Raw genomic sequence first — 20,573 nt, 5'->3', positions numbered from 1 at the left:
TTCTTTATTCCGCAGCTCATGCTTGGAATCCCGGAGCAAGCCTTAAACATTTTACACATGGCAATAGAACCTATCATGGCTCATGGAGCAGTACTAGACAAGGGTCGAGCCATGCTACTAGTGGCAAAATGTCAAGTGGCTTCAGCAGCATCCTACACTCCACAGAAAAAAACTGAAAGTAAGTAACTTGTGGCTATGTTTTTTCCAGATTTGCTGTAGATCCATAGCCAATTAATGTTAATTAGGTTAATCAAAAGTAATGTGTGGTTCATGTTAGGCCACAAGTAGGCCAGGGCTTGATAAACGTCTGGCCTCCTTTTCATTCTACATCATTTTAAGAAGGGACGTATGAAAAGTCTGGAAATTGAAACATTATTTCTTTCATGTAATTAGCAAGAGTCCATGAGCTAGTGACGTATGGGATATACATTCCTACCAGGAGGGGCAAAGTTTCCCAAACCTCAAAATGCCTATAAATACACCCCTCACCACACCCACAATTCAGTTTTACAAACTTTGCCTCCGATGGAGGTGGTGAAGTAAGTTTGTGCTAGATTCTACGTTGATATGCGCTCCGCAGCAAGTTGGAGCCCGGTTTTCCTCTCAGTGTGCAGTGAATGTCAGAGGGATGTGAGGAGAGTATTGCCTATTTGAATGCAGTGATCTCCTTCTAAGGGGTCTATTTCATAGGTTCTCTGTTATCGGTCGTAGAGATTCATCTCTTACCTCCCTTTTCAGATCGACGATATACTCTTATATATACCATTACCTCTGCTGATTCTCGTTTCAGTACTGGTTTGGCTATCTGCTATATGTAGATGAGTGTCCTGGGGTAAGTAAGTCTTATTTTCTGTGACACTCCTAGCTATGGTTGGGCACTTTGTTTATAAAGTTCTAAATATATGTATTCAAACATTTATTTGCCTTGACTCAGAATGTTCAACTTTCCTTATTTTCAGACAGTCAGTTTCATATTTGGGATAATGCATTTTAATTTAACATTTTTTCTTACCTTAAAATTTGACTTTTTCCCTGTGGGCTGTTAGGCTCGCGGGGGCTGAAAATGCTTCATTTTATTGCGTCATTCTTGGCGCGGACTTTTTTGGCGCAAAAATTCTATTTCCGTTTCCGGCGTCATACGTGTCGCCGGAAGTTGCGTCATTTTTTGACGTTATTTTGCGCCAAAAATGTCGGCGTTCCGGATGTGGCGTCATTTTTGGCGCCAAAAAGCATTTAGGCGCCAGATAGTGTGGGCGTCTTATTTGGCGCGAAAAAATATGGGCGTCACTTTTGTCTCCACATTATTTAAGCCTCATTTTTTCTTGCTTCTGGTTGCTAGAAGCTTGTTCTTTGGCATTTTTTCCCATTCCTGAAACTGTCATTTAAGGAATTTGATCAATTTTGCTTTATATATATGTTGTTTTTTCTCTTACATATTGCAAGATGTCTCACGTTGCATCTGAGTCAGAAGATACTACAGGAAAATCGCTGTCAAGTGCTGAATCTACCAAAGCTAAGTGTATCTGCTGTAAACTTTTGGTAGCTATTCCTCCAGCTGTTGTTTGTATTGATTGTCATGACAAACTTGTTAAAGCAGATATATTTCCTTTAGTAAAGTACCATTGCCTGTTGCAGTTCCTTCAACATCTAAGGTGCAGAATGTTCCTGATAATATAAGAGATTTTGTTTCTGAATCCATAAAGAAGGCTATGTCTGTTATTTCTCCTTCTAGTAAACGTAAAAAATCTTTTAAAACTTCTCTCCCTACAGATGAATTTTTAACTGAACATCATCATTCTGATTCTGATGATTCCTCTGGTTCAGAGGATTCTGTCTCAGAGGTTGATGCTGATAAATCTTCATATTTATTTAAAATGGAATTTATTCGTTCTTTACTTAAAGAAGTCCTAATTGCTTTAGAAATAGAGGATTCTGGTCCTCTTGATACTAAATCTAAACGTTTAAATAAGGTTTTTAAATCTCCTGTAGTTATTCCAGAAGTTTTTCCTGTCCCTGATGCTATTTCTGCAGTAATTTCCAAAGAATGGGATAATTTGGGTAATTCATTTACTCCTTCTAAACGTTTTAAGCAATTATATCCTGTGCCGTCTGACAGATTAGAATTTTGGGACAAGATCCCTAAAGTTGATGGGGCTATTTCTACCCTTGCTAAACGTACTACTATTCCTACGTCAGATGGTACTTCGTTTAAGGATCCTCTAGATAGGAAAATTGAGTCCTTTCTAAGAAAAGCTTATCTGTGTTCAGGTAATCTTCTTAGACCTGCTATATCTTTGGCTGATGTTGCTGCAGCTTCAACTTTTTGGTTGGAAACTTTAGCGCAACAAGTAACACATCGTGATTCTCATGATATTATTATTCTTCTTCAACATGCTAATAATTTTATCTGTGATGCCATTTTTGATATTATCAGAGTTGATGTCAGGTTTATGTCTCTAGCTATTTTAGCTAGAAGAGCTTTATGGCTTAAAACTTGGAATGCTGATATGGCTTCTAAATCAACTTTACTTTCCATTTCTTTCCAGGGTAACAAATTATTTGGTTCTCAGTTGGATTCCATTATTTCAACTGTTACTGGTGGGAAAGGAACTTTTTTACCACAGGATAAAAAATCTAAAGGTAAAAACAGGGCTAATAATCGTTTTCGTTCCTTTCGTTTCAACAAAGAACAAAAGCCTGATCCTTCATCCTCAGGAGCAGTTTCAGTTTGGAGACCATCTCCAGTCTGGAATAAATCCAAGCCAGCTAGAAAGGCAAAGCCTGCTTCTAAGTCCACATGAAGGTGCGGCCCTCATTCCAGCTCAGCTGGTAGGGGGCAGGTTACGTTTTTTCAAGACAATTTGGATCAATTCTGTTCACAATCTTTGGATTCAGAGCATTGTTTCAGAAGGGTACAGAATTGGTTTCAAGTTGAGACCTCCTGCAAAGAGATTTTTTCTTTCCCGTGTCCCAGTAAATCCAGTAAAAGCTCAAGCATTTCTGAAATGTGTTTCAGATCTAGAGTTGACTGGAGTAATTATGCCAGTTCCAGTTCCGGAACAGGGGATGGGGTTTTATTCAAATCTCTTCATTGTACCAAAGAAGGAGAATTCTTTCAGACCAGTTCTGGATCTAAAAATATTGAATCGTTATGTAAGGATACCAACGTTCAAGATGGTAACTGTAAGGACTATCTTACCTTTTGTTCAGCAAGGGAATTATATGTCCACAATAGATTTACAGGATGCATATCTGCATATTCCGATTCATCCAGATCACTATCAGTTTCTGAGATTCTCGTTTCTGGACAAGCATTACCAGTTTGTGGCTCTGCCGTTTGGCCTAGCTACAGCTCCAAGAATTTTTACAAAGGTTCTCGGTGCCCTGCTGTCTGTAATCAGAGAACAGGGTATTGTGGTATTTCCTTATTTGGACGATATCTTGGTACTTGCTCAGTCTTTACATTTAGCAGAATCTCATACGAATCGACTTGTGTTGTTTCTTCAAGATCATGGTTGGAGGATCAATTTACCAAAAAGTTCTTTGATTCCTCAGACAAGGGTAATCTTTCTGGGTTTCCAGATAGATTCAGTGTCCATGACTCTGTCTTTAACAGACAAGAGACGTCTAAAGTTGATTACAGCTTGTCGAAAACTTCAGTCACAATCATTCCCTTCGGTAGCCTTATGCATGGAAATTCTAGGTCTTATGACTGCTGCATCGGACGCGATCCCCTTTGCTCGTTTTCACATGCGACCTCTTCAGCTCTGTATGCTGAAGCAATGGTGCAAGGATTACACAAAGATATCTCAATTAATATCTTTAAAACCGATTGTTCGACACTCTCTAACATGGTGGACAGATCACCATCGTTTAATTCAGGGGGCTTCTTTTGTGCTTCCGACCTGGACTGTAATTTCAACAGATGCAAGTCTCACAGGTTGGGGAGCTGTGTGGGGATCTCTGACGGCACAAGGAGTTTGGGAATCTCAGGAGGTGAGATTACCGATCAATATTTTGGAACTCCGTGCAATTTTCAGAGCTCTTCAGTTTTGGCCTCTTCTGAAGAGAGAATCGTTCATTTGTTTTCAGACAGACAATGTCACAACTGTGGCATACATCAATCATCAAGGAGGGACTCACAGTCCTCTGGCTATGAAAGAAGTATCTCGAATTTTGGTTTGGGCGGAATCCAGCTCCTGTCTAATCTCTGCGGTTCATATCCCAGGTGTAGACAATTGGGAAGCGGATTATCTCAGTCGCCAAACGTTGCATCCGTGCGAATGGTCTCTTCACCCAGAGGTATTTCTTCAGATTGTTCAAATGTGGGAACTTCCAGAAATAGATCTGATGGCGTCCCATCTAAACAAGAAACTTCCCAGGTATCTGTCCAGATCCCGGGATCCTCAGGCGGAGGCAGTGGATGCATTATCACTTCCTTGGAAGTATCATCCTGCCTATATCTTTCCGCCTCTAGTTCTTCTTCCAAGAGTAATCTCCAAGATTCTGAAGGAATGCTCGTTTGTTCTGCTGGTAGCTCCGGCATGGCCTCACAGGTTTTGGTATGCGGATCTTGTCCGGATGGCCTCTTGCCAACCGTGGACTCTTCCGTTAAGACCAGACCTTCTGTCACAAGGTCCTTTTTTCCATCAGGATCTGAAATCCTTAAATTTAAAGGTATGGAGATTGAACGCTTGATTCTTGGTCAAAGAGGTTTCTCTGACTCTGTGATTAATACTATGTTACAGGCTCGTAAATCTGTATCTCGAGAGATATATTATAGAGTCTGGAAGACTTATATTTCTTGGTGTCTTTCTCATCATTTTTCCTGGCATTCTTTTAGAATACCGAGAATTTTACAGTTCCTTCAGGATGGTTTAGATAAGGGTTTGTCCGCAAGTTCTTTGAAAGGACAAATCTCTGCTCTTTCTGTTCTTTTTCACAGAAAGATTGCTATTCTTCCTGATATTCATTGTTTTGTACAAGCTTTGGTTCGTATAAAACCTGTCATTAAGTCAATTTCTCCTCCTTGGAGTTTGAATTTGGTTCTGGGAGCTCTTCAAGCTCCTCCGTTTGAACCTATGCATTCATTGGACATTAAATTACTTTCTTGGAAAGTTTTGTTCCTTTTGGCCATCTCTTCTGCCAGAAGAGTTTCTGAATTATCTGCTCTTTCTTGTGAGTCTCCTTTTCTGATTTTTCATCAGGATAAGGCGGTGTTGCGAACTTCTTTTGAATTTTTACCTAAAGTTGTGAATTCCAACAACATTAGTAGAGAAATTGTGGTTCCTTCATTATGTCCTAATCCTAAGAATTCTAAGGAGAAATCGTTGCATTCTTTGGATGTTGTTAGAGCTTTGAAATATTATGTTGAAGCTACGAAATCTTTTCGTAAGACTTCTAGTCTATTTGTTATCTTTTCCGGTTCTAGAAAAGGCCAGAAAGCTTCTGCCATTTCTTTGGCATCTTGGTTGAAATCTTTAATTCATCTTGCCTATGTTGAGTCGGGTAAAACTCCGCCTCAGAGAATTACAGCTCATTCTACTAGGTCAGTTTCTACTTCCTGGGCGTTTAGGAATGAAGCTTCGGTTGACCAGATCTGCAAAGCAGCAACTTGGTCCTCTTTGCATACTTTTACTAAATTCTACCATTTTGATGTATTTTCTTCTTCTGAAGCAGTTTTTGGTAGAAAAGTACTTCAGGCAGCGGTTTCAGTTTGAATCTTCTGCTTATATTTTTCGTTAAACTTTATTTTGGGTGTGGATTATTTTCAGCAGGAATTGGCTGTCTTTATTTTATCCCTCCCTCTCTAGTGACTCTTGTGTGGAAAGATCCACATCTTGGGTAGTCATTATCCCATACGTCACTAGCTCATGGACTCTTGCTAATTACATGAAAGAAAACATAATTTATGTAAGAACTTACCTGATAAATTCATTTCTTTCATATTAGCAAGAGTCCATGAGGCCCGCCCTTTTTTTGTGGTGGTTATGATTTTGTATAAAGCACAATTATTCCAATTCCTTATGTTATATGCTTTCGCACTTTTTTATCACCCCACTTCTTGGCTATTCGTTAAACTGAATTGTGGGTGTGGTGAGGGGTGTATTTATAGGCATTTTGAGGTTTGGGAAACTTTGCCCCTCCTGGTAGGAATGTATATCCCATACGTCACTAGCTCATGGACTCTTGCTAATATGAAAGAAATGAATTTATCAGGTAAGTTCTTACATAAATTATGTTTTCTCTTTTTGTCTAACTACATATCCTGATCAAATTTCAACAGCTCAGGACAACATTAATAATAGTGACAGCAAAATTTCATATTTTATGGGGAACTTCCAGGAGGCAGACATGAACTTAATCATATAGAGCTCTGGATGTTATTTATCCTTCAATATTTCACCTTACTATACCACCAGCATAGTTCCAAGGTAGATTTTATCTGATCATTGCACAGCTGATTACTTCTATGGTGGAGGAGCTATATTGAGGCCTAGTGACTCATTGTGCCAGTGGAGCTACCATCTTTAACCCCCCCCCCCCCCCCCCCCGTAAGGTTGCTTGTAAGCCTTGCTGGAGTGCTCCGGACTGGGATTATTCTATTTTGAAGTAAGATGGTCTTGGAGAAACATAGTGTCCTTGAATTGGATAGTGAGTGGCATCTCCCAGCTGGTGACCCAAGCCCAGTTTGCTGAAAACCATTTACTTTTCTGTGTAAACCCCAAAGACTTGAGTCATGTTCACTCTCTATAAATATAAAGTGACAAGAGGTCCTGATTCTCTTTGTTCAGATACTGTAAAGTACATATGTTAATACAAGTAACTTGATGTGTCAGATTTCATGTAACAGACAATTGCAGTTGACATTTAAATATGGTCCAAACATCTTGTGAAAGATTATATATTTTCATGTTTTAGGTGTATACATTTTTTCTGTCGCCAAGAACCACCTTTAACAGATTAATTTCTACTGGGTGGGGTGGAGTAACAAGCTCTGTTGTACTTGGTTACTTTTCATTTCATATATGTGCCATTATGTCTAGATAAAAGCCTAAAATATCTAAGATAAGGGATTGCAAAACCTGTTCTGTAACAAGCTTTTTCCCCCTTTTTATATAAATTTATATATTTTTTTTTAAATATATTTTTGCATATATAGCAACGGTTTGCTTAGATATGCTATTTAACAGATTTCAGGTAATTTTCAAATATTTTGAATGGCTTGAGGTTAGTTGACAAGATGCTTACAAATCCTTTTGGTTTATTGTTTGAGGTTTGGCCACATTGGCAGGTTTGAGAAGTATTAAACGCTGACATTCTATGTTAGTATAGCATGAGATACTCTTAGATCCCCTCTTCTACATGGTCATACAAAAAGTGGTGAATTTACTATATACAATGCAGAAGGTTCCATTATAACATGTGGCACTGTTTAAGCATTCTCAAAAAGACGACTTAATTTTTTTTAAACTGTCTGCAATTTTGGCATGAAACCTCAATAAAAAAAGTAATACTTATAAATGTCCATGTTGATGTTAGCTACTGTGCCTCTGAAAGGAATCTTCTGTCACGTGTAAGAAAAAGGTGGCACAGGAAGTGTAACTACACTTTAAAGGAGCTGTTCAGTGGAGCAATGGTATTTACTGCTTTTGTTCTACTTCAGTACTTCCAGCTCTCACTATGTGGCTACAGACTATAGCTACTTTTTTTTTAGCAGTACAACCTTTGGTGTTTATGAATTTTGTCATCAGCTGGGGGAACATGTCAAGGTTTTAAAATGGCAGAATTTTACTTTATCTATAAGAAAAGGAGAAGGCGCCAAAATAGCGTAATTCTGCAAAGGAATTGCTGAGTATATAAACTTAGATTAAATACACTCACATGTAATCAGCCTGAGGAAACCGTGACATTACTGAGAAACGCGTTGCTGAATTTATGTGTTTAACCCCTTAACGACCAACGACGTATGGGGTACGTCCTGCAAAAAAATGCAGTTAATGACCAAGGACGTACCCCATACGTCGTTGGTCTTTGAAAGCAGTGGAAGCGATCCTGATAGCTTCCAGCTGCTTTCATGTTATTGCAGTGATGCCTCAATAGTGAGGCATCCTGCAATAACTGTTTTTAGCCATCCGATGCAGAGAGAGCCACTCTGTGGCCCTCTCTGCATCGGCTATCGATAGCCATTACCGTTGGTGGGTGGGAGCTCATCCAGGGAGGCGGGTGGGCAGTTATTGGTGGAGGAGGGGGGAGGGATCTTGTGCTGGTGCGCGTGCACGCGCACGAGAGATCAATGCAAACAGCATCAATATGCTGTAGATCTGGAGGGTGGGAGAGAGGACTGGGGAGGGTGGGATTTTCAAATCAAGGCATCTGGGAGAGGGTGGGGGGTTGGATGTTGAGGGGGGGGGCAGCTACACTACAAAAATATTTAATAAAATAAATGTAAATACATTATTATTTTTCAAACTGCCAGTACCCAATATGGTGCACAATAAAGGCGGCGGGGGGGGGGTTAAAGAGCTGTTTGGTGGGGGGATCAGGGAGGTTGGGGGCTAAGGGGGGTCCTACACAGCAGAAGAATTTTTTATTTTTTTTAAAAAAACCTAAACCCCCCCCAAAAAACTTTTATTTTAGTACTGGCAGACTTTCTGCCAGTACTTAAGATGGCGGGGACATTTGTGGGGTGGGGGAGGGAAGGGAGCTGTTTGGGAGGGATCAGGGGGTCTGATGTGTCAGGTGGGAGGCTGATCTCTACACTAAAGCTAAAATTAACCCTGCAAGCTCCCTACAAGCTACCTAATTAACTCCTTCACTGCTAGACATAATATACGTGTGATGCGCAGCGGCATTTAGCGACCTTCTAACTACCAAAAAGCAACGCCAAAGCCATATATGTCTGCTATTTCTGAACAAAGGGGATCCCAGAGAAGCATTTACAACAATTTGTGCCATAATTGCACAAGCTGTTTGTAAATAATTTCAGTGAGAAACCTAAAATTGTGAAATATTTAAAGTTTTTTTTAATTTGATCGCATTTGGCGGTGAAATGGTGGCATGAAATATACCAAAATGGGCCTAGATCAATACTTGGGGTTGTTTACTACACTACACTAAAGCTAAAATTAACCCTACAAGCTCCCTACATGCTCCCTAATTAACCCCTTCACTGTTGCGCATAATACACGTGTGGTGCGCAGTGGCATTTAGCGGCCTTCTAATTACCAAAAAGCAACGTAGAAGCCATATATGTCTGCTATTTATGAACAAAGGGGATCCCAGAGAAGCATTTAAAACCATTTGTGCAATAATTGCACAAGCTGTTTGTAAATAATTTCAGTGAGAAACCTAAAGTTTGTGAAAAAAATTGTGAAAAAGTGAACATTTTTTTTTATTTGATCGCATTTGGTAGTGAAATGGTGGCATGAAATATACCAAAATGGGCCTAGATCAATACTTTGGGATGTCTTCTAAATATATATATATACATGTTAAAGGATATTCAGGGATTCCTGACAGATATCAGTGTCACAATGTAACTAGCTCTAATTTTGAAAAAAAGTGGTTTGGAAATAGCAAAGTGCTACTTTTATTTAGTGCCCTATAACTTGCAAAAAAAGCAAGGAACATGTAAACATTGGGTATTTCTAAACTCAGGACAAAATTTAGAAACTATTTAGCATGGGTATTTTTGGGTGGTTGTAGATGTGCAACAGATTTTGGGGGTCAAAGTTTGAAAAAATTGTTTTTTTTCCATTTTTTCCTCATATTTTATAATTTTTTTAATAGTAAATTATAAGATATGATGAAAATAATGGTATCTTTAGAAAGTCCATTTAATGGCGAGAAAAACGGTATATAATATGTGTGTACAGTAAATGAGTAAGAGGAAAATTACAGCTAAACACAAACACCGCAGAAATGTAAAAATAGCCTTGGTCCCAAACGGTCAACAAATGGAAAAGTGCTCTGGTCACTAAGGGGTTAATAAACACTTGTTTTTAAGTTTTAAAATTACTTGCTATTTTTGGCTTATTCATTTTTTCCCACTCACAAATAATCACTATTCTGTGAATGGTAATTGCATTTTTTACCCTGCGAGTGAGCTGAAAGACATACAACACACCTGGTTGTATTTGAATGTGGAGGAGAGTTTACCGGACAACTCAGAGGTTCCGGTTTGCCTAGTCTGCACTACATTACAGTGCTAGACCACAAGTGACTGTAAACTATCCACCTACCAATCAAATAATATTTCTTTACAGTATTACGCTATGTGGGGATTGTTTCTTTTATAGAGCATATCTCAGAGTGAAACACACTCTTTTGCACCGTTTTGTCATATGCACCTGAGGAGTGTTTGCTGGACAACTCAGAGGATCCGGCCTGCCCAGTTTGCACTACGTTACAGTGCTTGATTACATGTGGGTGTATTTAGTCTAAGTTTATATACTCAGCAATTCCTTTGCAGAATTACGCTATCTTGGCGCCTTCTCCTTTTCTTATAGACATACTTTGAAGTGGACAGACTTTTTCCTGAGGAGAGCAGCCTATCCATGTTTGTGTGACTCACAACACATATGTTTATTGGACTTTAAGTTTACATACTTATTTAGTCAAAATTCAGTAAAGTATTACCTACATTCTATCGATATATTGCAATATTGTATTGTATTTATACTGAATTTTTAGTATCGATCCATACTAAGTATCTGAGTCTCTATTTGTGCAGAATTGCACAATTTTAAAGTGATAGCGCCCCTATTTACACTGTTTTGTGTTAACCTTTTTTCCAAGAATTTTACTTTAGCTGTTTTTTCCTTCCTAAGATAGGGAGAGTCCACGGCTTCATTCCTTACTGTTGGGAAATACAACACCTGGCCACCAGGAGGAGTCAAAGACACCCCAGCCAACGGCTTAAATATCCCTCCCACTTCCTCATTACCCCATTCTTTGCCTTTCTTAACGTTAGGAGGTGGCAGAAGATTCAGAAAGTCCTGAAAAAGGGTATCTGCCCTTTGAGATAGGACTGGAGTTTTAAGTAGTCATGTCAACTTCTAAGTGAGAGTATTGATGAAAGTTAGAGTCTGGAGATGCAGGGAAAGTTTTTCTGCGCTACCATCCAGACTACTGCTAACAGCTCCTAAGCAATCAGTGTTGACAAGTTTCACTGGCTGCTTTCTCTCACTCAAGTCCATGTCAGGAGCGCTGCTATAAGACTGTCACACTTGAGAGGCTGTGTTCTGTTCCACAGCATGGATCCTGGAGGTAAGATTGTTTCAATTTTTACACATAAAACGCTGTAACAGGATCACAGTGTGGCTCCTTTATACCTTGATAGGATCCAGGGTTAATATCCTTATAAAGGGGGTTTATTGAACAGTTGGGGTTAATTCATCAGTTTATTAATTATTTACATGCTGCTTTGTGTGATTTCTTTCCTGGGCTGAGAGACTGTGTGTTTTTGGCTGGAACAAATAGGGTTTCACTTTTTTAAGTTTCACTTTTGTTTTTGAAAGTGTTGCACAGCTCCTATTACTTGCTGTACTTGTAATAACATGGGAAGTACTGTCTTGGACTCCATATGACCGGGTGTGGTTTATGTTCATTTCCTCCATTCTGGCTGAGACTTGAACCTGAGAAGAGCGTTTCCTCTGTTAACTGTCTGGGTCTAGGAGGTGGTGAGTGCCCCAGCCATTGGGAGTATAAAGGTGCAGTTTCCTTTAATAAAAAAATTGTTTTTTTATGTCCTTCTGTGGGTATAACTTAAGCTATGGAGGACTCTGACATGTTAGAAGGTACTCCTTCTGTACTAAATCATACCTTTTTATATTGCGAGGAGGCCGTGGTTTTCCCGCCCACTCAATTATGTTCCACATGCCTTAACACCATTATAAAGTCTAAGAAGGGAGACAAGTTTGCTAAGGCTCTTAGTCCCTCTGAGCCATCTACCTCTCAGGACTTTGCGTCCCGTGAGATTACTACCCTTGCTACATTATCCACGCCACATGCAGTTCCCCGTAGCACATCTAATTCTCCTTTCGGAGGGGGCCTTCTTCCTGCGGACTTTGCTGTGCAGTTACAAACGGTGGTGTCAGCAGCCCTCAGTGCATTACCTCGCTCTAACAAACGCAAGAGAAAGGTTAAACATAGCTCTCCTGATCCGGAGTCATCTAAATATTTTATCGGATTTAGCTATTATGCCCCAGTTATCCGCTGATGAGTTAACCTCTGTAGCTTCAGAGGGTGAACTTTCTGGGTCGGAGTCCTTGGCATCTAAGCCTCCTGCTGAGGAGAAAACGTCCTTTAGATTTAAAATTGAGCACTGGCGGTTTTTTTATTAAAGGAGGTTCTGTCTACATTAAAGGTTCCAGAGGCCGCGCTGCGTGAAGAACCTATGATACTTAAATTAGACAGAGTTTACGAAGACAGGAAAGTTCCTTTGACTTTTCCTGTGCCGGTTAAGATGGCGAACATTATTAAGAACGAATGGGAAATAATTGGTTTTTCCTTTTCCCCCTTGTCTACTTTTAAAAAGTTGTTTCCGGTCCTGGACTTTCAGCTGGATTTGTGGGGCTCCATTCCTAAGGTGTATGGTGCTATCTCTATTCTTGCTAAACGTACTACTATACCTCTTGAGGATAGTTCTTCGTTCAGAGAGCCGATGGATAAGAAAATGGAAACCTTTCTGAGAAAGATGTTTCAACATACAGGATTTTTGTTTCAACCGGCGGCTGCGGTTTCCGGTGTGGCTACCTACTGGTGCAACTCTTTGTCGGAACTCATTGAGGTGAAGTCTCCCCTCAAGGATATTCAAGACAGAATTAAAGCTCTGAGAATTGCTAATTCTTTTATCTGTGATGCGAAAATGCAAATTTTTCACCTAAATGCAAATGCCTCTGGCTTTGCAGTCCTAGCCTGCTGTGCCCTCTGGTAGAAGTCATACCCGCAGACCAAGACTTCAAAGTCCAGACTCCTTTCTCTTCCCTTAAAGGGAAATATTTTATTTGGTCCAGGCCTCCATTATTTCTACGGTTACCGGAGGCAAGAGTGCCTTCCTACCACAAGATAAGAAGAACAAGTCTAAGGGACGACAATCTTCTAATTTTCGTTCTGACAAATCCCAATGACAACAATCCTCCAAGGCCGAGCAACCCAAGAGTACTTGGAAGCTGGCTCAATCCTGGCATAAATCCATGCAGAATAAGAAGCACGCCAAAAACAAATCAGCATGAAGGGGCGGCCCCGATCTGGGATCGGATCATGTATGGGGCAGACTGTTTCAAGGGGCAGATTCCTTCTCTTGAATCTGTCTACCAGACCAAAAAAGAGGGATGCCTTTCCTTAGGAGTTGCTGTCCCGATGCCTATCAAAGAAAGAGGTTTGGGGTTTTATTCAAACCTTTTCATGGTCCCAAAGAAGGACGGAACTTTCTGCCCAATTCTGGACCTAAAGTGCTTAAACAAATTTCTCAGTGTGCCTTCCTTCATGATGGAGATGATGAGGTCCATTCTCCCTTTAATTCAGGAAGGCCAGTTTATGACCACTATAGATCTGAAGGATTACCTTCATGTTCCAATCCACAGGGAACACTTTCAGTTCCTGAGGTTTGCATTCCTGGACCCGTGCTTCCAGTTCATCGCCCTTCCGTTTGGCATAGCTAGTGCTCCAAGAATCTTTACGAAGGTTCTGGGGGCTCTTCTAGCCGTTGGCAGAACTCTGGGTATTGCAGTAGCCCCATACTTGGACGATATTCTGGTGCAAGCACCACCCTTTCGTCTTGCGAAGGAATTCTCTGAGTCCTTTCTCAATCTTCTTCGATCACATGGATGGAAGATAAACTTGGAAAAGTTTATCTCTTATCCCAAGTACTAGGGGGGAATTCCTAGGTACTATAATAGACTCCATATTCATGATGATATTTCTAATAGACAAGAGACATTGCAAGCTAACTTCAGAATGTCTTGCCCTCCGGACCTCCTTGAGTCCCTCTGTGGCCAGTGTATGGAGGTGATTGGTCTCATGGTGTCCTGCATGGACATCATTCCTTTTGCCAGGTTCCATCTCAGACCTTTACAACTGTAAAGGTCTGAGATGGAACCTGGCGATCATTCAGATCTGTGGAACGGCGATCATTCAGATCTGTCTCAACAGATTGTATTAGACAGCCGGTCGAGAGATCTCTCTCTTGGTGGCTCTGTCCAGATCGCTTCTTAAGACCATCCTGGGACATTGTGTCTACGGATGCAAGCCTATTTGGATGGGGTGCCAGGAAGGCACAGGGGTTGTGGACTCAGGAGGAGTCCTCTCTCCCAATCAATATTTTGGAACTACCATTAATCTTCAAGGCCTTGAAGGCTTGACCACTTCTGGGTTCATCCCAGTTTATCAGATTCCAATCAGACACTATAACCTCGGTGGCTTACCAACCATCAGGGGAAAACGAGAAGATCCTTGGCGATGAAGGAAGTATCTCAGATTCTGGAGTGGGCGGAGGCCCACAGCTGTTCGCTGTCAGCGATCCACATTCCGGGTGTGGACAATTGGGAGGCGGATTTTCTCAGCAGGCAATCCTTCCATCCAGGGGAATGATCTCTCCATCCCAAGGTGTTTGCAGAGCTATGCAGCAAGTGGGGGACGCCAGAGATAGATCTCAGGGCGTCCTGTCTCAATACCAAGCTACCCAGGTACGGGTCGAGTTTGAGGGATCCCCAAGCGGATCTAATAGATTGCAGTGCCCTGGAGGTTCACTCATATATCTCTTTCCTCCATTACCGCTTTTTCCTCGAGTGGTGGCCCGCATCAAGCAGGAGCGGGTATCAGTAATCCCAATTGCTCCATCGTGGCCGCGAGGGACGTGGTTTGCAGATCTAGTGGGGATGTCCTCATCTCCTCCGTGGAACTTACCTTGTTGCAGAGACCTGCTGATACAAGGTCTATTTGTTCATCAAAATCTAGATTCTCTGAGGCTGACTGCGTGGAGATTGAATGCTTAGTCTTAGCCAGGAGAGGTTTCTCCGAGATTGTCATTGATACTCTAATTAAAGCTCGTAAACCAGTTACTCGGCGTATCTACCACAAGGTGTGGAGGACCTACTTATTCTGGTGTGAAGAGCGTGGTTTTTCCTGGCACAGAGTTAAGGTTGCCAGGATGTTATCTTTTCTTCAGGATGGGCTGGAGAAGGGCCTTTCTGCTAGTTCCCTGAGGGGACAGATTTCGGCCCTGTCGGTTTTATTGCACAAGAGACTAGCTGAGCTTCCAGACGTGCAGTAGTTTGTTAAGGCTCTGATTAGGATCAGACCTATGTTTAGATCTGGGGCTCCTCCTTGGAGCCTAATCTTGTTCTTCGGGTTTTGCAACAGGTTTCGTTTGAGCCTCTGCATTCCGTTGACATTAAATTGTTATCTTGGAAGGTTCTCTTTTTATTGGCTATTGCCTCTGCGCGCAGAGTTTCTGAGATCTCTGCTTTGCAATTTGAGCCCCCTTATCTGATTTTTCATGCAGATAAGGCAGTTTTACATACTAAATTAGGTTTTCTTCCTAAGGTTGTGTCAGATCGCAACATCAATCAGGAGATTGTGGTTCCTTCCTTGTGTCCCAATCCTCCTTCATCTAAGGAACGCTTACTTCACAATTAGGATGTGGTTCGCACCTTGAAGTTCTATCTTCAGGCTAACAAAGAGTTTAGGCAATCTTCCTCTTTGTTTGTTGTCTATTCAGGGAAGCGTAAGGGGCAGAAGGCTACTTCGACTTCCCTATCTTTTGGGTTAAGGAGTGTCATCCTCTTAGCTTACGAGACAGCGGGACATCATCCTCTTGAGAGGATAACGGCTCATTCCACTAGAGCAGTGGCTTCCTCTTGGGCCTTTAAGAACGAGGCCTCTATGGATCAGATTTGTAAGGCAGCTACCTGGTCCTCCTTACATACTTTTTCAGAATTTTACAAGTTTGATGTTTTTGCTTCGGCTGAAGTAGCTTTCGGGAGAAAAGTTTTGCAGGCTGTGGTGCCCTCAGAGAATAGGCTCCTTCATTTAAGCCTATGCACATGGTGGATATTAAGTTTCATTCCTGGAAGGTTTTGTTTCTTTTGGCTACCTTTCTCTGCTAGGAGAGTTTATGAACTTTCTGCTCTTTCTTGTGATTCTCCTTTATTTGTTTTTTGTTCCCTCCCGTTATTAATTCAGTGTCCTCTGGAACTTGGGTATAGTTTTCCCAACAGTAAGGAATGAAGCTATGGTCTCTCCCTATCTTAGGAAGAGAAACATAATTTATGCTTACCAGATAAATTCCTTTCGTTCCGGATAGGGAGAGTCCACAGCCTCCGCCCATTTTTTTTTTCTATGGGCAGTTCCCTATTATTTATTTTATTCTTCTGGCACCATTTATACCCTAATGTTTCTCCTACTTTTCCTTGTTCCCTCTGCAGAATGACTGGGGTAATGAGGAAGTGGGAGGGATATTTAAGCATTTGGCTTGGGGTGTTTTTGCCGCCTCCTGGTGGCCAGGTGTTGTTTTTCCCAACATTAAGGAATGAAGTCGTGGACTATCCCTATGCAGAAGCATAAATTATGTTTTTATATTGGTATGTTACCGTTAACAAAATTCAGTAGTAAAACAAACACTTTTAAGTAGACTGGTTCATGAAGAGAATGAGTGTATCCAACAAGTGCATAGACACAAAATTGTGTTATGTCCAATCTCGGCATTCGTCTTTCGTGCGCTCAAAATTAACTTCTGACTGTTAGCTTTTGCCAACGTTGTTTTAGTTCTTAAAACACAACCAAAGATTATCTGCAAAATGATTTGTCTTATTGATATTGATAAATGTCAGTCGAGACTTCTGGAGAATAAAACCTGTTTTGATAGGTAGAACACACTTTATAAATGTTATACTGGTTACTAATATTCGTTTTCTGTCTCTGTTTCAGCTCTGGAGTCAGCCATACTTAACCTCAATGAGGCTAAATCTTATTTTGCAAAGGTGGACTGTAAAGAGCAGATAAGAGACATCCTATACTTGCAAGCGAGACTGTTCCACAGCTTGGGAAATTCCCAGGAAAGGAATAAATGCTCTATGCTTTTCCGACAGATCCATCAGGAGCTTCCCTCACATGGTGTCTCTTTAATAAACCGACTGTAGTAGCATTAACATGTTATAAATGTTTATCATAATGTTTACAAAAAGTTACATTCCTAAAAGGTTTAAAATGGTAATGCCATTTAAAGGACCATGATACCCAAGTGTGGAAGCACATGAGTGATGCTGCATAGCTGTAAAAAGCTGACTAGAAAATATCACCTGAACTCATCTCTATGTAAAAAAGGAAGCTATTTACCTCAAAATGTCCTAAGTATTCACAACCCATTGTAAAGGGACTTTAAACCCAAAATATTTATTTTATTAAGTTCGAGAATACAATTTAAAAAAAAGTTTCCAATTTACTTCTATTATAATTATTTGTTTCCTTCTACTGATATTCTTTGTTGAAGAGATACCTAGGTAGACAACGTGCAAATGCCTAAAGCACTACATGACAGGAAACAGTGCTGCCATCTAGTGCTCCTGCTAATGTATAACATTGTTGCAAAACTGCTGTAATATAGTGCTGCAGACACGTGCACACTTCTTAACTTACATCCTTGCTTTTCAACAAAGGATAATAAGAAAAATAAGAAAATGTGATAACAGAATTAAATTTGAAAGTTGTTTAAAATTGTGTACTCTTATCTGAATCATGAAAGAAAAAAAATGGGTTTATGTCCCTTTTAAGCAGCCATTCAGGATACTAGTCTCAGGACTTGCAAGGGAGTGTGCATCTGGCATGTGCAGGCACCGTCATGTTATTTCCCTGTTCAGTTTATGGACGTTTACTATGAAATCTCATGAGATTTCAGTGAAAGATTATGAGATCACAGCAACGTATATCATGACCATGATGCTGATTGGCTATTGTTTAGCTATTTGCCAGCTGCAAGTTGAAAAATTTAACAAAAGTATAACTGTTAACAGAGCACTTACTCTTATAAGCTGAAGAAATTGAGGTGAAATATCTTCCTTTTTTTACATAGAGATGATCAGGTGATATTTTCCTTTCAGCTTTTTACAGCTATGCTGCATCACTTTCAAGGGATTTAGCATATGGGTATTATGTCCCTTTAAAGACAGAAGCCTTTCCCACAAAATGAAATAGGACCAGTGTAACATAATGGACACACAGGAGTATTATTTTATGGGGAAGTTGTGCAAATACATGTAAACGTTTCCAACCACCTAAGCCAATACTTAAAGATATAATATATTAATATTGGTTCTCTAGTCTGTAAGCAGGTCATGTTAGACTTTGGCTACTATTCAGACTATATTGTCATATAAATATATAAAGATTCATCCTTTCCCCTATCAGATCCTTGAATATGAACTGTTCTTTATTTTCTTTATCCAACATATAGGGACTCATTCAATGATGTACAGTATAGTGATTTGTATGTTGATGCTTGTAAATAAATGCAGCATTTTTCATTAGAGGTGTTCTGTGTCAGTGTGTTCCTTTTGTAACAAGGGGTTATAGTGCATTTGAGAAGCTTTTCATTGTTCATTCTTAAAAGATATTGAACTAGATTACAAGTGGAATATCATTGTGCCTAAAATAACTACAGAAAATTGAACTTGAGTGAAATTGATATGCCAGCATTTGTGCACTTGATTCAAATAAAGATTTATTTTGTATAATGATGATGGTCTATTGGGCTCTATAACATGTGGGATATATTTCCCACCACTAGGAGGAGCCCAAGAACCCACACAAGAGCTTAAATGGACATAAAACAGGTTGAGATCTGTGCATATCCTAAAAGGGCTAATTAAAGTGAATGTAAAGTCACCTATAGTCGTTAACGCAATATTGTCAACTAATTCAAATTAGGGGGACACTGACAGGGTATAAGACAATTGCGAATGCGGAAATGGGCATATATTTCTAATAAAAGAGCCTCTCCAGAGTTTTATTAACTCTTTATTTGAGATAAAAAACGCATGCACATAAATAATTGCTCCACGGATGCACGTTTCAGACATACGTATAGAGTGGGTGGGACTGCTCTATACGTCACCCTGTGAAAAACACGAAAGTGCCAGGTACCTCTATATAGGTCGATGAAGCATTGTACTCCCTTAATTTCAAGTTGATGTAAACTGTTTTTTCTTTCCTAAGACATGGAGAGTCCACAACATCATTCCAATTACTAGTGGGATATTCACTCCTGGCCAGCAGGAGGAGACAAAGAGCACCACAGCAAAGCTGTTAAGTCTCACTTCCCTTACCCATAACCCCCAGCCATTCTCTTTGCCTCTGTCAATGGAGTAGGTGAAGTTTGGTGTCTGAAGATATTGATTCCTTTTTTGGGTACTTTTCCCTTCAAGCAAGGATTTGGGTTTAGCTGTGTCCACGTCAATCTTTTGAGTAAGAGTAGTGGTGGCTTTTAAGCAGTTAGAAAGTAGTGAGGTGGTACTTGCTCACTTATCTAACATATTTGCTGCCCTTGGTGTAGAAAGCCAGAGTTGGTTACTCTGTTCTTTCTTTTTCTGCAGGTCCATGATAGATGTGGCCATCTATCACACCTAGAATTGCTCCTGCCCTACTACAGATCAGTTATGTGCCTTTTTTTATCTTCCAGGTGGGAGGACAGCACTTATACATTATATGGTCAAGGATCCCTAGTGGGGATTAGTGCCTATCCCTTGAAACATCCATACATAAGGGATTTAATATGGGCAGTGGAGTCTAATTTTAAAGAAATTTACACCACACTGTGATGAACCTAATACAGAGAGCCCTGGTGTTAGACTTAAATATTAGGAGTGACAGTCTCCTTTTTCATGAGTCAGTGTACAGTGGACCGGCATTTCCTCAACAGGATCTGGTTGTTGTTACTTAACCGGCTGTATTTCAGCTAATACTGAGTACACCAGTATGCCTTGAAACAGCAAGTGGGTTTACTAAACTCGCCGTGATTGTATATATTGAAAAGCAGTGTCACCGAATTTGCGGTTCTCTGTTTAGATTGGCGCTGCTGTACAGGGCCGCTTTCTATCTTTCAGAGCGAGTAATTTGCTGCATTCGCGGTTTCTCTTGTAAGATGTATCGAGTCCACGGATTCATCCTTTACTTGTGGGATATTCTCCTTCCCAACAGGAAGTGGCAAAGAGAGCACACAGCAGAGCTGTCCATATAGCTCCCCCTCTAGCTCCACCCCCCAGTCATTCTCTTTGCCGGCTCTAAGCAATCGGAAGGGTAAAGTGAATGTGGTGTTAGAATTGTAGTTTTTATTTTCTACAAGCAAGAGTTTGTTATTTTAAATGGTACCGGTGTGTACTATTTACTCTTTAGCAGAAAGGAGATGAAGATTTCTGCAGGGAGGAAGATGATTTTAGCATGTTGTAACTAAAATCCACTGCTGTTCCCACACAGGACTGAGGAGTACAAGAAAACTTCAGTTGGGGGGAACGGTTTGCAGGTTAGGCTGCAATAAGGTATGTTCAGTCATTTATTTATAGACAAGACTGTGATAA

The 20,573-nt window shown here is 40.4% G+C and overlaps 1 protein-coding gene across 1 annotated transcript in view; it reads left to right on the top strand.

Annotated features, from left to right (window-relative positions):
* ANAPC5 (anaphase promoting complex subunit 5) overlaps nucleotides 1-18,529 on the top strand; it is a 99,998-nt gene extending 81,469 nt beyond the window's left edge. The window contains exons 16-17 of the mRNA XM_053701738.1: nucleotides 16-178; nucleotides 16,933-18,529. Coding sequence (XP_053557713.1) covers nucleotides 16-178; nucleotides 16,933-17,144 — 375 coding nt within the window. The 3' untranslated portion in view covers nucleotides 17,145-18,529. The remainder of the gene's footprint in view (nucleotides 1-15; nucleotides 179-16,932) is intronic.
* Nucleotides 18,530-20,573: the final 2,044 nt, after the last annotated feature.

This window comes from Bombina bombina, chromosome 2 (genome assembly GCF_027579735.1).
Source record: "Bombina bombina isolate aBomBom1 chromosome 2, aBomBom1.pri, whole genome shotgun sequence".
Classification (NCBI taxonomy): Eukaryota; Metazoa; Chordata; class Amphibia; order Anura; family Bombinatoridae; genus Bombina; species Bombina bombina.
The sequence above is the reverse complement of the archived record's forward strand: the minus strand, read 5'-3'. Positions and strand labels throughout refer to the sequence as shown.